We start from the raw sequence: 18,552 nt of genomic DNA, 5'->3' as shown, positions 1-18,552 counted from the left end.
AGTAAGAACTCGAGCAGTACAACTTCCTTTGAATTCAATCCCCAACCTGCAGAGTACTTGCAGAAGTCTCCGTCTCAGCAATAAGCTACACTAAACCCACAAGGTTTTTTCAAAGGTTATTTGAAATCCTGTCTGCATTTGTTCACTGGATGTTCTCTGCAGCTCTGCCTGGAGGAAGGTGTTGGTGCTAACCAGTTTGCACAGGCAAGGAGGGAGCACAGGGAGCTTTGCTGTCTGGTCGTCCAATGCCCCTCTCCCCTCTTCTTCCCAAGGCTCTCCGAAGAGGGGGTGGAAGGGGAAGGATCATCGAGTGTTCCCGGAGGATGACTGTCACCAGGCAGGACAGCTCTTACAGTGGTGGGCACAGCTCCTCCTCTGAGTCTCCTCTGCAGATAGATCCATCTCCATTTTAATGCAGCTGAGTAAAATACCACCGACCATGCATCTTACCAGACAAGCTCCTTTCTCCATTCCTTACTAACCATTTGCTCCAATCTTTCCACCTTCTGGCCAACACAGTGCTGCACAAGCATTAGGTGATTTGAAAAACCAAAACCCACTGCTCCTCCCCCCAAACAGCCCTTGCTCGTTCCACTTCCATGGAGGAAATTAAAACCAAGCTGCCCAGGAAATGTGGCAGACACAGGCCACGGACACCACGGGTATGACAAAGGCCCACAGCACTGCTGAATCCCGCTCTGCTGAGCCACTGTTATTACCTGGGCTGCTCAACACACTGTAGTACTCGAGTTACAAGAGAGACCATGAGATGTGATCCAGCCCTACCACAGCACACCTTTATTTGCACTCAAGGTTTCTTACCCACCCTAACACCCCCCAGACATCAGACCTAGCCACCCGGCTAGTCTAAGCAGTACCAGTAATTTCTATTTTCAAGACAAAACCTGAACTGACAAAGCTGACCCTTTGTCAAATGCAAAGCAAGAAATGACACATCGTGTTATTTTTCAAACAATTTTTTTACTGGAAGTTCTTTGCAAATATTTGTATAGTCATTACAAAAAATACCAAAGAAAATTTCAGTCTATTCAATTTCAGAGAGTCGTAATTTACAAAAAAATAAATAGTTTTACTCTAAAGACCATTGTCTAGTATTAAGGTCAGCAATATCATTAACAGAAGTCCACATATTCTCAGAGTGCTGAGGATTTGGGTCTGTCTGACTTAGTTTGTCTTCTTCCAGCATTTTCCTGTAAAATAAGACTAATCAGAACATGAGAAAAGTAACTTCCTTCTTCCCACAGAAAACTGAACATTCAACACAGATCTTGAAAATAGACTTAATTGAATTGGTAGACCCCTCTGACACACAACTTTAAAAACAGTAAAACTTTTTTTTTTTTTAAACAACTGTAACAGAACAGTTTCCCACAAAATTTCTGAGTCAACAGCAGCAGCATGAAGGGCATGTTTCTTTGATATAAGGCGAATGGTCCTTGATGTGGCAGAGCTTCTATTAAAGCACAGAACTGCCAAAGCCAAGGGTATTACAATCAACGTCACGCCGAGCCTGCAGCCTCCACTCAGGCAAATCCTCACTTCTCAGCCTAGTCCCCACAAGCATAAACCAGGATTCACCACCCAAGTCAGAATTCCTGGGTGTAAGACCAGGTACTGCATACTGCAACACACCAAATGCTGCACGAATGTGGGTTTGGAGTGACTGTCATTCTAGACATGCTTAAATACTGCTTTGAAGTTGACTGTGCTTTTTCACATCAGCACTACTGACATTATAGTGAACTTGCTGCTATACACTGTAAACACATGAAACCTTTAGGACAATGCATAAAAGCATTAACCATGTACAGTAAATGCCATAATGAGAAAAGTCTGGCACACGTGTTGTTTCACAAGAAGAAAAAAAAAAATAAAATCTTTGGACTATAGTACTATATGCCACAAAATGTTCCAAGTGCATCCCACAATAGATGGCTCATCAAATAAGGAATCAGCAAACAAGCAAATAACTAGCATTTGCAAAAATGTTTTAAACAAAAAAGGGCGACTTCAGAACATAAGAGCAGATGAAAAGAAAAAGCTTTTCTGAACTTCTCTGATGAATCACTCTGCCTTACATTTGAGCATATAATGACAGATTTTAGGCAAAAATTAGAAGTCTCTGAAGTATTCTGCACCGTGTATGTGCTTCTCCTAAAGCTGGCTAAAATCAATACTAAGGAGAATAACAAAGAAAAAAATTGCATTTTTATGTTACTTCCACCGCCATACTCTGTCTGACTTCAGTAGGTCTGAAGTGAAACTGTACGGCTCACACCAGCTCAGGGGAAGTTACAGTTCTCTGAATGTACCACCTCCCTCTTCCACACAGGAACTACCCAAGTTCAAGTGTTACACCAAGCCTGAATCTTTGGCCATGCTATAGAAAATGCCTTTTTCCTGAAGTAGATGGTCTGGGCTACCACACTCCACCACTTCTCCTCTGTCCAGGACTAAAACTCTGTAAAACAAGGAGAAAAAAAAGAAGTGGTCACAACAACATCCAGAAAGCCAATGAACACAGATGCACACATACAGTCAGAAGGTGACTGTAGCATTGCCACTACATGCAAGCAAAGACAGCACAGCCTGTATGAATGGGCAGAGGTTCTCAGCTCTGTCCTTCCTGACCCCATTGCAGATGGTGTTTCTGCTCTATTTTTATGCAGCATATGTTTAGCCAGTCATTTGCAGGCAGCCATGAGACTTCTGACTGTGCTCTGAGCCAGCCAGAAACTAGATGGCAGCACTTCTTGTCAAGGTGAGTGAGGTCCCCGAAGACCTTGCGAGATCTGGGATAACCTTCCTGTAACACTGCACCACATCAACTGCTGTTACACAGCTTCTGCTGACAAAATACAAATGCAGACATAACTTACGCAAAACAAATACTCAACTAGAACAAGGAAGTTCATAAAGCAAGTTACTACAGTCAGTAAAGTCAGCTCATATTTAAAATGCTGCCTTCAGCTACCTCCACTAATTGGGCAGGCACTGCAGAGATGCTCACTAAGCCCTTAGCAGGTGCTGCTGCCCTGACGGAATGGGATGTTCATCTGGTGCCAGTACCACTGGTGCAGGGCCTGGCACAGGCAATGCTCCTGTCTCTTATCTTTCACTACTGACAGCACAAAGAGGTCTAAAGAAGTACACAAAAATCTTATCACTGGTCACTTTACTGTCTGCCATTCTGTGATAAAAAGGGCAAGAGAGCTTAAAACTGGATTTATGAAACAACAACTCTGCCCTCAGCCACGCCGTAGCAAGGCAGCTGAGGATGAGGGAGACTATGAACTCTAACCAAAAGTGATGGAAAGAGAAATGTCAAATAAACTTCAGAGAAATGCAGGACCTGCCCCTTTGATTCCTTATGCTATCTGTGCCTAGTTTGGGGTATGAGCTCCCTGAAGCTCTGATACCTCCTCAGATGTGCCTAAATGAGGGCAAGACCCTGGAATAGACTCCTGTCCTCGCTTCCCTGCCCTTCTGGGTTTGCCTGGGCAACAGAGGGATCAGAGGAACTCCCCAGGCCAAGCACAGCCACTGCAAGCCATAACACAGGTACCCTCCACCCACCAAAACAGGGATTCCAGCATGCAGAGGTGGCTAGAAATGCACAGGTAAACATTAGGCTCACATAAAGATGCTCACTGAAGTAGAGCACAACACAGGTCACATGTACCATTCTTCAAAAGTGGTATGACTTACCTTGTGTAGTCCATGATTGTGTTCAGACGATGTGCTATAGTTAATACAGTACACTCTTCAAACTGAGACTTTATTGTTGACTGTATAAGCTTATCTGTTTCAAGATCAACAGCAGCTGTGGCTTCATCTAGAACCAGGATTTTGGATTTCCTGAGCAGAGCCCGTGCCAGGCACACCAACTGGCGCTGTCCCACACTAAGCAGATGGGATGGGAGGGTGGGAAAACAAGTCAGAACAAGTTTTCAGTATTAATTTTGAAGCCTAGCAAAATTCCTTGTTCTAAAGTATAGGTGCCAAGAATCCACCAAAACAGATAAGGTCAGTCTTGCTACTTCACTGCAGAATATCTAACAGCATCTGAAACTACATCCCCCTCACAATGAAGTCCTGGCAACGTAATAATAAGAAGAAAATATGCTGAAACCATTCACAGTTAACTGCATCAAGCTGGTTCACTGAATCCACACAGTCTTGAGGGCTGGACTTTAAATGATGTCTACAGCCTGAAAACATATCCCTGTTATGGTGCAAAAAGCAAGCTAAAAACTTCCTTAGGAAAACTTCATCTGTTGGGCAAGAGCCATGGGAAGTTCCAAGCATCCACTACAAACAGCAGGCAGCTGCCACTAAAACCCTGTCCAAGACTGCCCAAGCTGTCAAACCTCACAGCATTCCGAGTATTTCTTAAATTAAATTCCCAAACTGGAGGAGAGTTTAAAACATGTTGAATAAAACCTAGCTCGTCAATTGCCTTGTCATGGATTAAGAATTCCCCAACACCCCCTCCAAATAGGACTGCTATTGCTAGGGTCGAGCTACATACTACCCTGGTGAGCTGTAAGGCTGCAGATGGGAGGGCACACACACCTCCCTCTCACTTCTCATTTAGTTCTTAAGGCAATTTTCAGAAGCATGGTTCTTTGATGTACCTGAGGTTCTCTCCACCTTCAGCGCACTCATGATTCAGTTTATCAGGAAGGGACGATACAAAGTTTTTCAGGTGAGCTAATTCCAAAGACCTCCAAATGTCTTCATCGGAGTGTTGGTCAAAAGGATCAAGATTCATACGCAGAGAGCCAGAAAACAATATTGGATCCTAGTCACAGAAAGAGGTGATTCACAATGTACACAGACCATGGCAAGTGCTCCAAAAGTATTTCTTAGATAGTGAAAGAAAAACAACATGTCCAGGTGCAGCTTCAAGCAAGATAGTTTACTGAAATTAGGACCAAGACCTCACTTTTTCCAATAACAAGTTATTTTCCCTCACCCTTTTTCCTCTTGGGGGTCTGACCTCTGCCCTCTGCAGACTCTGGCACTCCAGACCTTTTCATGAGTCAGTAACTCATGAATCCAGAAGAGAAGGAAAAACATACAGACACAAAAAACCCCCGCAATACACCAACAGCCAACTTTCTTTTTACTGGTCTAACTAAAGTTAAAGAACAGGCACTCCCTGCCCAACGTTCTGTCAGCAAGAACTACTAGGTCAACTTTCCACTTCTTAGGGAATTACACCATCTGTAAATATTTCAAGCCTTCAGCTGCAGTATTAATGAAATGAATGCATTTTTTCCTGGACATGGAGATACACCACATTAGAAATACTTTTGACCTAGTCACGTCAGACTGATGCAAAGTAATTAAAAGGAGAAAGCAAAGTCCCCCCCAGATTTCCAAAAGAAGCAGTGCAGAGAACCTCTTGCAGTGTGCTCACTTGTTTTTGCCAGCAGCTGCAAGGTGATTTCTATAAACACATTTTATGGTCTTACTTGGAATCAAAACAGGCAGGCAATAAAGGCTACACAGTAAGAACGGGATGACTTGAGACCAAGTCCAGTGCTTGTAAAGCCATAGCTCCAAACGTTTTGGATTATCAAACCCACAGTTGCTGGGCTAGGCTGGGATGGTTATGTACAGGTTTCTGTGAGTGAACAGTACTGCATACCTCGCTCACAAGATCCTGCCAAGTACAAAGGCTCAAAGAGTGCATATCAAGTCTGAAATAACAGTGCAAAATCCCAGTCCTTCACAACTAGACTGTGCAGTAACTTCATTCCATTTCTAAGAAGAATGGAACCAAATTCAAAGTGGAAACTCTAGAAAAACTCCCACGAGGTATCTCCACAAGTGGAAATACTCAGGAATTTATATCCCCTCTACTGGCCAGAACAGCAATGGTCCCAGTTAACTAAGGGACCTGGTCAGATGTCCAGCTGGGGTCAGACCTCCCCACTCAGGCTAAGCTGTCTATAGCATTTAAGTGATCAGTGTGGGGAGTCCAAAGGCCAAGGTTTTGCTTCCACACCACAACTCAACCATAGCCAAGCTCCTACTTGTTACCCAGCACAAGCAAATCAAAGTCAGTCTCAGAAAAAAGCTTGGTTTCAAGTCCATGAAAGAGCATGCTGAAATGACTCAATTTCATAGCTACGGATCTGAAAAGGAATAAATATATTATCCCCAGCCCATTACAGAAACAGCACTGTTACAAGATGAGATCTGGTAATGGCAGGATTTTGCATCTACCTGAGGGATGATGGTGATCTTGAACCGCAGGTCATGGAGTCCTATCTTTGCTATATTAATTCCATCAATAATAATTTCTCCTTCAGCTGCTTCATTAATCCGAAACAAACCTAAAGTAAGCGAGGATTTTCCAGCTCCCGTTCTTCCAACTATTCCAATCTGTTGGGAAGAAATATAGGAACAACTGACTCTGGGGAAGCGTTAAAGTGCTTCCAAGCATCCAAGCATCCACCTGATATATCTTCAGAAGTCTGTTGTATTTGCCAGGCTAGCAACACCCCAGAACAGTATAACAAATTGAGGTTGATCAGAGGGGAAGAAAAACCACTGGATACAAAAAAACCCCAAAACACAGTTGAAATTTGCAATCCAATCACAGAAGTTTTCAATTTCTCTAGAAAGGGAGATAGAATTGGGTAGAGTAGGCCAAGGTTTCCCTAATTCTTAATTTGGTTCATGCTTCACAGTTATAATTGCTGAATTGATATTTATTTTGTTGGAATTTATAGCAAAAATATACCAAAAGTACTCACTTTGATACTGCAAGTTTTGCTTCCCAGTTAGACTGAATTCTTCAGCAATTCCTTTTTTTTTTTAATAAATATAAAAACATTGCTACTTTAGTTGATATCTCTTGCCATCTGCCCTTTCTAACCACTCTTGAGGTAGTATCCTGCCCATATTTGTAGGTAGAAAGCAGGCACTCAGGGAAAAAAGCAAATGCCTAATTGGAAACCACAAATAAGGAATCAGAATGGTTTGGGTTGGAAGGGACCTTAAAGATCATCCAGTCCCACCCCCCTGCCACGGGCAGGGACACCTTCCACTAGCCCAGGTTGCCCAAAGCCCCGTCCAACCTGGCCTTGAACCCTTCCAGGGAGGGGGCAGCCACAGCTTCTCTGGGCAACCTGTGCCAGGGCCTCACCACCCACACAGAGAATAATTTCTTCCTTAGATCTAATCTAAATCTACCCTCTTTCAGTTTAAACCCATTACCCCTCGTCCTACCCCTACACTCCCTGGTCAAGAGTCCCTCCCCGCTTCCCTGTAGCCCCTTTAAGTACTGGGAGGCTGCTCTAAGGTCTTCCTGGAGCCTTCTCTTCTCCAGCTGAACCCCCCAACTCTCTCAGCCTGTCCTCACAGGGGGGTGCTCCAGCCCCTGATCATCTTCGCAGCTGGAAGCTGGGTAGTACATCTGTCTTGCAGCTACTTTTTGTTGTGCTGTACAAGATCACACTATTATCAGACACCAGAGAGCCAACACAGGACTGGAGCAGGACGTGTGTGAGCACATGTGCAACGAAGCAGTAGCAGACACACACACACACAGTTTGGCCAGATCCAGACAATATACTCTGAAGTTCCATTTTTTCCTGCAGTCTCACCTTGCACCTCACGAGATCACGGCTTCTCCTCTCTACTTAGTAGCTCATTTTCTTGAGACTATAATTAACTTAATCTCTCTGCAACCTGTACTCCTCTTTGCTTACAGCAAACAAATTAGCAGAATTTCCTGGGAAGGGGAAGTAAGTCAGCACAAACCTAACTGTCTTATGAAACCAGGCCAAAAGATACTTCACAAACCCACACAACAGTGTCTCTATCCCATGACACAGGACACACCTTTAAAAGGGTAAGAGCCCACCACATCTGCCAGTTACAGTAAGACTGATTCTACAGAAGCTCTTCTAGTTCTTAAGGACCCAAGACACACTACAGAACAGGGTTAGACCTCTCTTTGGCTTATGCATTCAGACTCAAACAGTAACTTAACATATTCTATATAAAGTATAAACTTATACTCTACTATAAATTCAGATTCATTACCTTCTCACCCCCATTTATAGTAACATTTATGTTTTTCAAAACCAAATCCAAATCTTCCCGGTAACGTAAACCATAGCCTCGAAACTCAACCTTCCCTTCCTTGGGCCAGGTACTCGCTGGGGCAGTTTGTTCAATACTCCATTCAGCCTGAAAGAACCACACAAAATCTCTCATCAGTTACTCCTTCAACTGGACGCGGGCTCAGAAGACTTGAGGAAAGCAATTAAGAAAAATCCTTGTTAGTGTGTAATTTGCAAAAGGAACTGTGATGATGATGGGAAGAAAGGGAAAGAGCTGCCCCAAGGCAGATGAAATGGCATACATGGAGCCAAGGGCTTTGCTATCACAAGTCTCATCTGCTGGATAAACTCTTCTCACCACCAGCAGAATCACACAGGCAGCACATATTCCAATAACCTGCTTGGACACCCCCTCCCACAAGAAACCATCGAGGAAGCCAGACATGCAGCTAGAAGCAGTTTAACTGAGTCATAAGCACTAAAAGATTAGTAAGCCGGTAAACAGCTGCTGCCTCAGCTTCCCACAAAGATGGGAGTGAACACACCCCACTGCATTCACTGCCAGTGCCAAACAAAAAGGCTTTAAACTGTATAAACACTGGTCTGCTACCAAAACCCGAGAAAAAAATTATAGGAGGGGTCCTCATAAGGTCTGGCTACAAAAGTAGTGATTCAAGTCAGGTTCAAGGGACAGGCATGGCAAAGAGAAGCCACAGGGAACTCTGTTCTGTAGCCAAAAGCGGCACAACTGCAGATGAAATGAGTTGTTAGGTGACTTGAATCAAAAAGTTTTACTCTTTACTCCCCACACTGAGAGCAAAATGAGAAACACAAACAAAAAAAAATAATGTTTAAGCACTTAGGAAAATGAAACACTTGTACAGCTCCACTGTTTAGCCCAGGGCAGAACTGCGTATTTCTTAAGTAACACTGTATAACTATCTGGATACACCTCAAAAGCACCCACAGGAACTACCTGCTAAGATCTAGCCTGTCCCTAGAGGGAGGGCACTGACAGCACTAAACTCCATCCCATCCCTGGGCTCAGAGGACATCCCAGCTGCACGCTCCAACTCAATGAGCCAGGCTGCGGGTGAGACCTCAGAACAGGGCACTGACTCCTACAGGTGTGGGGGACAACTCAGACGCACCTCCTTCTCCATTTCAGCATATTCTTTGACTCTTTCAACAGCAACAATGTTGGTTTCCAGCTCGGATGACATGCGAACTAGCCAGTTCAAGTATGCTGTAATCTGCAAGAAGAAAAGTAGTCTAGAAGTAATTTACACTCAATGTATTACCTGCAATAAATAAAAAACATGAAACAACCAAAGCACTGCAAGTTCATGGAATGCCTAAACACAGACAAGATCTTGGCTAATCAGCACTGGACAAGAGAAAAGTCCAGATGCTTTTAATATGCAGGGGATGAGTTGTCTTAGCAACATCCCCTCACACAGGCAAGGCACAGAAGGAATTTCCCAGCAAATTTCCAGATGCTATTTTTATTTATTTTTCTCTATGTTACTTAATTAGTTTCCCCTCCAACGCAATAGCAAGGTTCTGACTTTCTGATACAGTCTTATCATTCAGAGCTGTTGGTTTTTGTGTTTTGGTTTTTTGTTGGTTTTTTTTTTTTTTAAGAAGAGTAAAATTACCTGCAGTGAGTAGGACACTGAGAGGCCAACCAGTCCTGCACTTAGTTTGTTGCGTGCAATCACTGCAAACAATGCTGCAAAGAGGACAATGCAGTTCCCCACATACTCCAGACGGACAGCCAGCCACCTGCAAGACAAAAACGTGATGAATCTTTCTGGCAATTCACCCGCAGAGAGTTAGGAACGTGGCCAACCAATGCTCCGTTACACATCTTGTTTTTGAAAAGATCAGTGATACAGCTTCTGCGTACTGCCAGCAACACAGGAACTGCAAGATATGTGAGGTTCTGCTCCAGCAGCATGCAAACCTAGAGGCATCCAAAATTAACAGACCTTTCAGGTGCATAAATTCCTTTCTTAGTTCAGAAAGCAGGTGTGGTTAACATTGGGATCAGCGAAACAAAATTTTTTTTAAAAAGTTACCCAGAAGTAAAGCAGGAACTCTTAGAAAGAAAAGAAATTCAGAAGAAACCTCAATTCCATCACAGAAGTTAAAGCAAAACATCTGCAGAACAGATCTATTGACACAGCCTTCCCTCCCGTGGACAAGTATGCTGAGAGCTGTGATTGGTAAGAACCGTGTCCTCCCCAAAAACCTGACTTTCAATACTTCAACCCCACTCTTACCTGTTTGCAACAATGCTTGGATAATAAGCTTTCTGATTTTCATCCACTTTCACATCGTTCTGCTTTATGAAACGTTTCTGCTCCTCAAAGGCTCGAATGACACTGACTCCCAGGAGGGTCTCATTGAAGTGAGAATATACAGGAGAGCGACTGACAGACTCGAGGCGTTTGAGCTGGCGAGAAGTGGCCACATAAAATCTCTGCAAATCAGAGTATGAGAATTATAGTTACTATCACAAGAGAGCTCCCTACAATCTGGGCTGTTAGTTACAGAGATTCAACTTACACATGGGAATACATGCCTTTTCCAATACTTTGGGGGCTAAAAAGACCATTACATACACTCTGCTGTCTTTAAACAAGCATCAAACTATCTCACGGGATAAGCCATTTTTCTCCTCTTTCTCTTCTCTGCAAGCTTAGTTCAACCATATAACACACACACATCACTGCCTTTATTAGTGGAGCTTGACTGGATTCATCAAGAGTCAAAGACAAAAGCCAGTTACATCTCTCTGATCTGTACCGGCTCTACTAGATTTCTAAGAATAAAGCGAGAGTGAAGCCAGCACACCCTGCCTACACAAGGCAGAGCGAAAGGCTGCCATCATTTCTCTTGCTCTGTAAACAATACTGTGACAAAACAGGCATATCAGCAATGCACACGTACCCCTCTAAAGGCTACTCTACTGTTTGGAAGCAAGTTTTAGGAAAGACCATATGTTTTCCACATTTGGTCTCTGAGCAACAAGCTATGTAAAATGTGCCTCAATCTACTGGTGTTTTTATAAAGTCTGCTTATGTATAAAAGGATTACCTTCTGCACAGAGGTTGTTCTACACTTGACAACAGAAGGAAATGCTCCGCTAAAGTCAGCTAATCAATAAACCATACAAAGCACAGCCAGTCATGACTCAAGTCAAACACATTAAAATCTATCCCAGCGCAGAGTTGGAAAATAACTGTCTTAAGTAACAGAGGGTGACTGCTGGTCCCAGTGCCCCCAGGTAAAACCCCCTACCTGCACAAACAAGTAGACAAGTCCCAGAGGTGGAATAATGACAGCAGCTATAGGTGTGGCCAGCAGAATGATGATACATGCCCCAATCACATTAAATGTTGAGCCCATGAACATCTTGATGATTGGTGGAATGGTGGAGTCAATGGTATCTATCTCCTTAGAGAAACGGTTCACCAAATTTCCACTGGGTGTACGTTCAAAGAAACTCATTGGAGACCTGAGGACGTTGTGCAGCAGGTTAAGGTGCAGGTGTCGTGAAGCAAATATTCCCCCTATTGACACAACCATCGAGTAGCCAAACACAGCAATACCTAGAAAAGAAGACTTGTTTATAAATGCTCCCACCTCACACACTTAACAGTCGTCTTCATTTTGTCATCACTTAGTATTAGCACATCTCTAGTACAATAATCCTGAGAACTGGGGTTCACTACAGGCAGACTCAGAAAATTAAAAAATAAAAATAGATCAGTGAAAGCACCACGCTTCTCTCATGGAACAAGTTGTTTCTCCATTACAAAGTTTTGTGTAATATTTGAGCTTTTTCCCTGAGTAAAGACCACTGAATTTTAAGGTGGCATTTAGTTGTTACGGAAGGATTTTTACGGCAATTCTGGGGTACTTGGGGTGTCAGGTTTCATGGGAAACAAACTCTGACCACAAAGAGGACACATAAAAAGGCGCTGAGCTGGCCTCCCTGTGCTGCCTTGGTTGGACCCTCAAACAGTGAGGGGAAACCCCAGCTTACAGAGCCCAGCCAGACCGCGGCTGCAAGGGAGGCAGCGGTGACAAACAGTCCCTGCCAACCCGGCTAGCACAGCACGGCTCATTTACAAGCCAAGGAACCATGTCCCGGGTCAGACATTTTGTCACCAACTGCTGGCTCACCAGCCCCTGCAAAACACTTTCATTGTTTTGTACAAAGAAAAGAAAACCATATTCACTAACTGAATAACTGTATAGGTTTATTTGCTTGCCTTTTTTTATTCACTCAAGTTTTTCATTTTTCTACAAAGGAAAACTAACCAAACCAAAATCAAAACAAAAAACAAAACAAAAAAAAAAACCCCACCCCACACTCAAATCCTTAGGAAACTGCTGCTGCATTTCTGGGGATACAAGGTCACCAAGAGCATTAGAAACATTCTAAAGCAGCTAATCTTAAAATAGGTAAGACCAAGCAAACCTTGAGAAATTCCCAGTGCTCCATATACTCCCAGTCTGACATTTGTGTACTGCTGTGTCCCATTGATAACAGGATCATCTGTCCATAAACTCAGCCAGTAGTTGGAAGCCAGGGAGGCTATATGATTACACATAAAGAGGAAAATGCTCAAGAAAGAGATAAAGAGTCCAATTGCTTTCATGTAGTCCCAGTACACTGTTGCCTTTACCTAAAGAGAGAAAGGGGGGAGGAATATTCATTTTGCAGATAAAAGTTTCAAAAGCAGCAATTCCCCCTTCTTCAACCCCTATTTAAAGTCAATATCCCTGCATCAGGCCATAAAAACACAACAGCTGCACTCTAGAGAGCCACTGCTTGGGAACACAAGCTGCAAAGTGTTCTATGGAGATGTGCCAAACCAGATATCCCTCCAGGGCAGTCACACATCATCTTTCCCTTGTCTTCTGTGGAAAGGGAAGGGTAGGGAGAGCACTGCCTGAAATAACACAGAGCATCAGCGGCCGAGCCAGAAGCTTCATTGAGGAGTTCCAGCTTTGGACTCTTTTTACCACAAGATTATATAGCCTTTAATGAAATCCTTACTCAACATAGCTTGTATCCTATGATCTATCTTTAACCAGAGGATTCAAGCAACACTGCTAGGAGGTGTAACTGCCATTTTCCCAGGAACCTCACTCTCTGGGTTCTCAGAAAGCCCTGGGTATCCTGGGATTAGATGCTTGTGTCTACAGTGGAAACTTGGCTTAAATTCATCTGAGTCAATTCCAGCTCCTTACACTGAAGGGCAGATTTCATTAGGTCACCTAATTTGTCACAACCTCTCTCCAAGAAATAGCTGCAAGGTTTTCATGTTTTCTTTTAAACTTTGATGTGGTCAAGTCCATCATCTTAAAACAGAAGTTTAAGTGTCAGCACTCTTTCTGCATGCAAAACCGGGGCTCAGCTTTGGGAGCAGAGGGAACAGCAACACTTCCACAAAGTACTACACAACAGTCAGCAAGTCCAAGAATCCACTCAGACCTCTCTCACCCCAGTTACATGGCCTTTGGAAGGTATTTTCTTCTGAATCCTGCGGATTTTTCTGAAAGCGAAAAAGAGTGCAGGAAGCAGGAATGGGAGACCTTACCCTCCCAGTCTTCGCTGTGTCAGCCTCTGTGAGCTTCCAGGAATTCTTCTCAGCAAGTGGCTTCTGCAGCTCTGCTGTGCTGCTCTGGTGCTGTGTCTTCCCAGTGTCTCTGCTGTATGTTGAAGAGTTACTGAGTTGCCTGTTTGAAGATATTTATTTTTCAGTCTTGATACAGGCCAGGTGTTTATTTCATAAATAGACTTCAACAGTCCACAGCTCCAAGTCAGTGGGTTACATTACTCTGGTGATAATCAATCTCCTAAGGAGCCAGGCCAGTGGTTACTACTGCTTCCCTCCTCCCCTCACAGTGCACTCCTAATCCTCCCTGATGGCATCAGTTCTCAAGTATCCGTCTTCAGATACAAGTAACAGTCTAGCCAGTCAAAGAAGCCTTAGCTCAGCAATCCAACTCCAGAAAGAAAAGCGCTCCGTGATCATCAGCATTTACAAACCCTATCACACAGTGCAGCTGCTGGAGTGCAAAAGGGTACCCACCAGCATCAAAACGGGCAACTGTACTCCCAGGCACTGATTAGCTTCCAGAACTACAGTATCTCCAGAGCACAAGAATAAGGCATAGACAATGAGGTTGATTTGGGGAAAGTGTAATTAAGAGTGATTGCCTGTAGACGCTCTCAAGCATAATAGCAGGTCAGACTAAAGCTCCACTGAGCACTTCACCCCATCTGACGCGGTCACACAGAAGCCATGGGAAAGCCTCTGAAAGCTGGACTAGCCAATACCATGCTCTCCCTTTCATGGGAGCCAAACAGCAAATCACTGTTTGCCCACGACTTAGTACCAGAGTGGAAGGGGGGCAGGCGGCAGAGAGAGAAAACACACCTATGCATCAGCTTTCCAGGGGCTTCATTCACAAGGGCTCCATTTTCTATCGGCTTTCCTTCCTTTCCAGATGGACTGTTTGTATCTGGGGAGGGGGGTGAAAAACATGAAAATGGTAAACAGAAAGTTATCAAGGTTCCTTTCCAATCCTAAATGCCAGGTGCAGTCCGAATGTGCAAACAAAGCAGGGAACACAAGTGCATATACTGACAGATAACTGACCAGGTGAACAACCCAGTTTAGTCTCACCCACAACAGGACTAGCTGCCAAGACAGTGAACATTTATTTTTTTATTTTTCTACCAAATGTAGGTCAGTAATAATAATGTAATATAGTTATGAGAACTTACTTAATGTTAAAACATGCAATATCCAATGACACAATGACTCAATCTGGGGGGGGAAAAAAAAACCCTAAATCCAAACACTCCTTTTTAAACCACATCTTTTACACAGTTAACTATAAATTATTTTCATTTTATACTGCAATGAGAAGGCATTCTACTAAATGATGTAGCAAAGCTGTAAGAAGAGAAAGCATGTGCTATTAACTTTGAGCCTTCCTGCAACATTAAGCAGGAAGCAACATGCAAACGACTGGTGTTTTTAAGCAACCACAGGAATCACTAAGCAAGAGATCTTTCTACTAATGTCACTCAAAAAAAAAAAAAAAAGTTTTGTTATCCCACTTGTAACAAGATTCAGCACACACAAAACAATTATCTAAAACATTTCACAAAACTTGTCAGCTTGAAATATTAAGCTTTCTTAGAGCAATTTAATCCAGTGCAATACAGTGCCATGAGTAAAACTTCTAGGTTCAAGTTATACTATCGTTTTCCTAATAAAAACCAAATGACTGACTCCTAAAAAATTAACAGTCAATTAAATGGAACTCTATTCTCAAGTATGAAAGTTAATTCAGAATTAGTAACAAATAATTTTGCATTTTAAAAGTCTTATGCAAACAAAAAAGCCCACCTGCGTCTGTTCAAAAGGTATGTGGGAAAATTTGGGTAGATCTAGAGTCTGAAGTTTTCATGTTTTTATACTAAAGCAAAGTACAGGCATAAAACAGTTCGTCAATACATCAAGTGTAGACTGCTTGAACATAAAGCTGTTCCCTGCTGTGTCTGCAAACTGAACACTGGTTCATTACTCCAAAAACCCAAAGCTAAACTGTTCAGTGTGGTCTAGAAGCAGAAAAAAGCAGAAAATGTGAAAAAGTGAAGAGTGCAATGATTTAGTTCTTATATTTACACAAACAAGAGCAAACCAATATGGGACTGCTGGTTATTTTAAGCACTTTCTTTTGAAAGGCTCCCATATGAAATCCAGCAAGCATTCGAGCATCACAGTGCTTTAGAGAATCACTAAAGTTCTAAACCCACACCAAAAAAACCTGCAAATAAACCATCTTGCCCTAAGAGTTCTCAGATTTGGTTTTGTGTAGTAGGCTACAAAGATTTCTTTCTTATACCGCATTTACGTCTTGAGAAGGAAAAATGCTCAAGTTTGCCATAGCAAATCTGGCATGTGCACACAGAGTATAAGCTCACTAATGAAGACTCTCTTGAAAAATGTGACCAGAAATGATAGAAGGGAACAGCAGCAAGTGCTGAATACACACATGAGAGCAAAGAGGACCTTCAGGGCTGAATCCTGAACAATGCCTCTAGGTTCCCTCAGTACACTCCGAGGTCCAGCATGCATCTTTAAAGTTTTACATAAACTTCCTCATGGAAGTGTTTCACATCAAAAGTTGCTGCTGCCGAGTTATCTAAAAGCTGACAGAGCAACTGCTGCAGTCACACAAATGAGGACCATGCAAAACAAGCAGACACCTTCTACGGGGCAGACAAAATTCTTCTAGTAATGACTCAATCTCTTGTAAATGAACTTCAGCTACTCCTATAACTCCAACACAAGCAGTAATATAAAGCTACATGGCAAAAAAGCAATTACCTGTTTCCAGAGGTTGAATCACTCCTTCTAATGAAGGATCTGAGTCTAAAAGTGTATATATAATTAACTTTCTCCAGAACACACTCAACCATTTTCAATCTTTACAAAACACATTCAAGTATCACAACCTAAACCACAAAAGCTTAAATGCCCAAGGCAGGATAAAATTTGCTGAAATGGACCTCTTTTTAATCCCAAGCCCCATACACAGTAAAGAAAGACAACCTTAAGGAAAAAGAAAAAAATCCAAGTCAGATGACTACAAGTGAATGACCAAAAAACTTTGTTTCCTTCAATATACGCACTAATGAAGACATAATAAAAAAAATTTAAAGTGGCCACATACTGACAATGACAGAAAAGCCCCACCATGTACAGGGTACTGTCATACATATTTTCCCCAGGGTTGGGGAAGAGATTTCATTCAAGAATCTTAAAGAGAGTCCCTGACCTTAACATTAAAGATGCAAAGCATCATGTTCTCAGAATGGCAACTTTTGTCCACATGGCTACGCCTCTGCTCCCCCAGCTCTGCTCTTCTGCCTTACTTTAGTCATGCAACTACAGTGAGAGGAGACGACCTGTGGTAGCACTGTGTAGTCCACAGTCATCATCCTGCATAGACAGAAATAGCGAGATACTTCACTCTTCCAAGCATCTTCATACTTTGACAGCACTCGAACCAATATTTGCTTCTGCCATTTGGGGCAGAGGCTGCAAGTAGCTTTTACTTTAGGAGAGAAAAAGGAAAGAGTTCAATTTTCCTAGCAGTAAAATTAATTTAAGAGAAAATCAGATTATTTCCTGACACAGGCAGGTATTTCCTGAATAACCACTCAGACCAGACTCTACAGCAACATTTGTAAAAGAGCAAACACATCTCAATATTTAACTTTTGCCTTTAAGGAGTCAGAAAGGAGAGAATCACCCAGCCTACAGGCATCATCAGAGCACTACAGGCACCACGCAAGCTATCGTAACCATCCAACCTTGTCACGAAGCTTAATGCAGCCTCATGTTACCAAATACAGGTGTTCTGGGCTTTACTGGAAGACAGTGTTGACTGTGAAGGCACAGTGTTTTACCCTGCAGATATGAAACCCCAGCTCATAACACAGGATTAATGTTTATTACGAAATACACACTACTACCTAGTGTATAATACAAAGTTATTCAGCAAGGAAGCCATCTGCTTTTCAAATTCAGCACTTTAAAAATAAACGTAACTTTATTTTTTTTGCTGCTGCAATTGGGAACCAAATTATACAGAGGCCAAGCAAGGCCCTGCAACTTACTCCTGTACCACATTGTAACAGGACACCAGCTGAAATTTGGGGAATTAAGTCCATAAAAATTAAGAAAAATCTCAAAGACATTCAAATTGAATAGCAACAAGTGACAGATCAAGACACTTCCTTATGCAGGTTGTTCAACTCAACCCCACAGTCCAGACCCTTACCAGCTCTCAGAGTATTTTTACTGCCCTTTCCCTCCAAACCAAACCTGAGTAAGCCTGTTGTGCTGACAATTCTCATAAAAATGAGCTGAGTAGCCACTGAAAGGTCTTTCAGCTTTTTATCTGACGGCAGAGTCACAGATCCAAATGCCAGGGAGACAGCCATGTGAAGCGCAGCCCACACAATGTAAACCTGATGTAGAATTACTAATTGTGCTATACATCTCTGTCTTTCAGGCACTGCAGTCAAGGCCAAAGATGAACAGACAGTTAAAAAAGCACTTCAACCTTACAGTGCAGTTGCACTTCTCTGGAGCCAATTTCACCCCCCACAAATGCTAAAAATAGCTCCAGGATTTTCAAGGACAAACCAAAGTTTATGCTGAAGCCATTTGCAAAATACAGCAAAACCCAACCTGCTGCAACAAAAATTAACATCTGCTGCATTAGTTTGTATGTGAAGGAAATCAGTCATAAGAAGGTAATCCTGAAGTAACTATTTGCTATCTCTACAGCAAGAGGTATTGCAGCAACAGCTACAAGTCCAGGCGGGGGGGGGGGGGGG

At 42.7% G+C, this 18,552-nt stretch overlaps 1 protein-coding gene across 1 annotated transcript in view; it reads right to left on the bottom strand.

Moving 5' to 3' along the window:
* Positions 1 to 944: 944 nt before the first annotated feature.
* Positions 945 to 18,552, bottom strand: part of ABCC1 (ATP binding cassette subfamily C member 1) — a 58,745-nt gene continuing 41,137 nt past the window's right edge. Inside the window, exons 21-33 of the mRNA XM_026859057.1 lie at positions 16,532 to 16,576; positions 14,567 to 14,651; positions 13,724 to 13,862; positions 12,598 to 12,805; positions 11,412 to 11,722; positions 10,391 to 10,590; positions 9,764 to 9,890; positions 9,257 to 9,358; positions 8,086 to 8,232; positions 6,259 to 6,417; positions 4,659 to 4,825; positions 3,730 to 3,924; positions 945 to 2,482 (exon numbers count right to left, since the gene is read on the bottom strand). Of these exons, the coding sequence (XP_026714858.1) occupies positions 2,374 to 2,482; positions 3,730 to 3,924; positions 4,659 to 4,825; positions 6,259 to 6,417; positions 8,086 to 8,232; positions 9,257 to 9,358; positions 9,764 to 9,890; positions 10,391 to 10,590; positions 11,412 to 11,722; positions 12,598 to 12,805; positions 13,724 to 13,862; positions 14,567 to 14,651; positions 16,532 to 16,576 (1,994 nt within the window). The 3' untranslated portion in view covers positions 945 to 2,373. The remainder of the gene's footprint in view (positions 2,483 to 3,729; positions 3,925 to 4,658; positions 4,826 to 6,258; positions 6,418 to 8,085; positions 8,233 to 9,256; positions 9,359 to 9,763; positions 9,891 to 10,390; positions 10,591 to 11,411; positions 11,723 to 12,597; positions 12,806 to 13,723; positions 13,863 to 14,566; positions 14,652 to 16,531; positions 16,577 to 18,552) is intronic.

Source organism: Athene cunicularia, assembly GCF_003259725.1.
Source record: "Athene cunicularia isolate RWA chromosome 14 unlocalized genomic scaffold, athCun1 chr14_part1, whole genome shotgun sequence".
NCBI lineage: Eukaryota > Metazoa > Chordata > Aves > Strigiformes > Strigidae > Athene > Athene cunicularia.
Note: the sequence above shows the minus strand (reverse complement) of the source record. Positions and strands in the feature narration are given on the sequence as shown.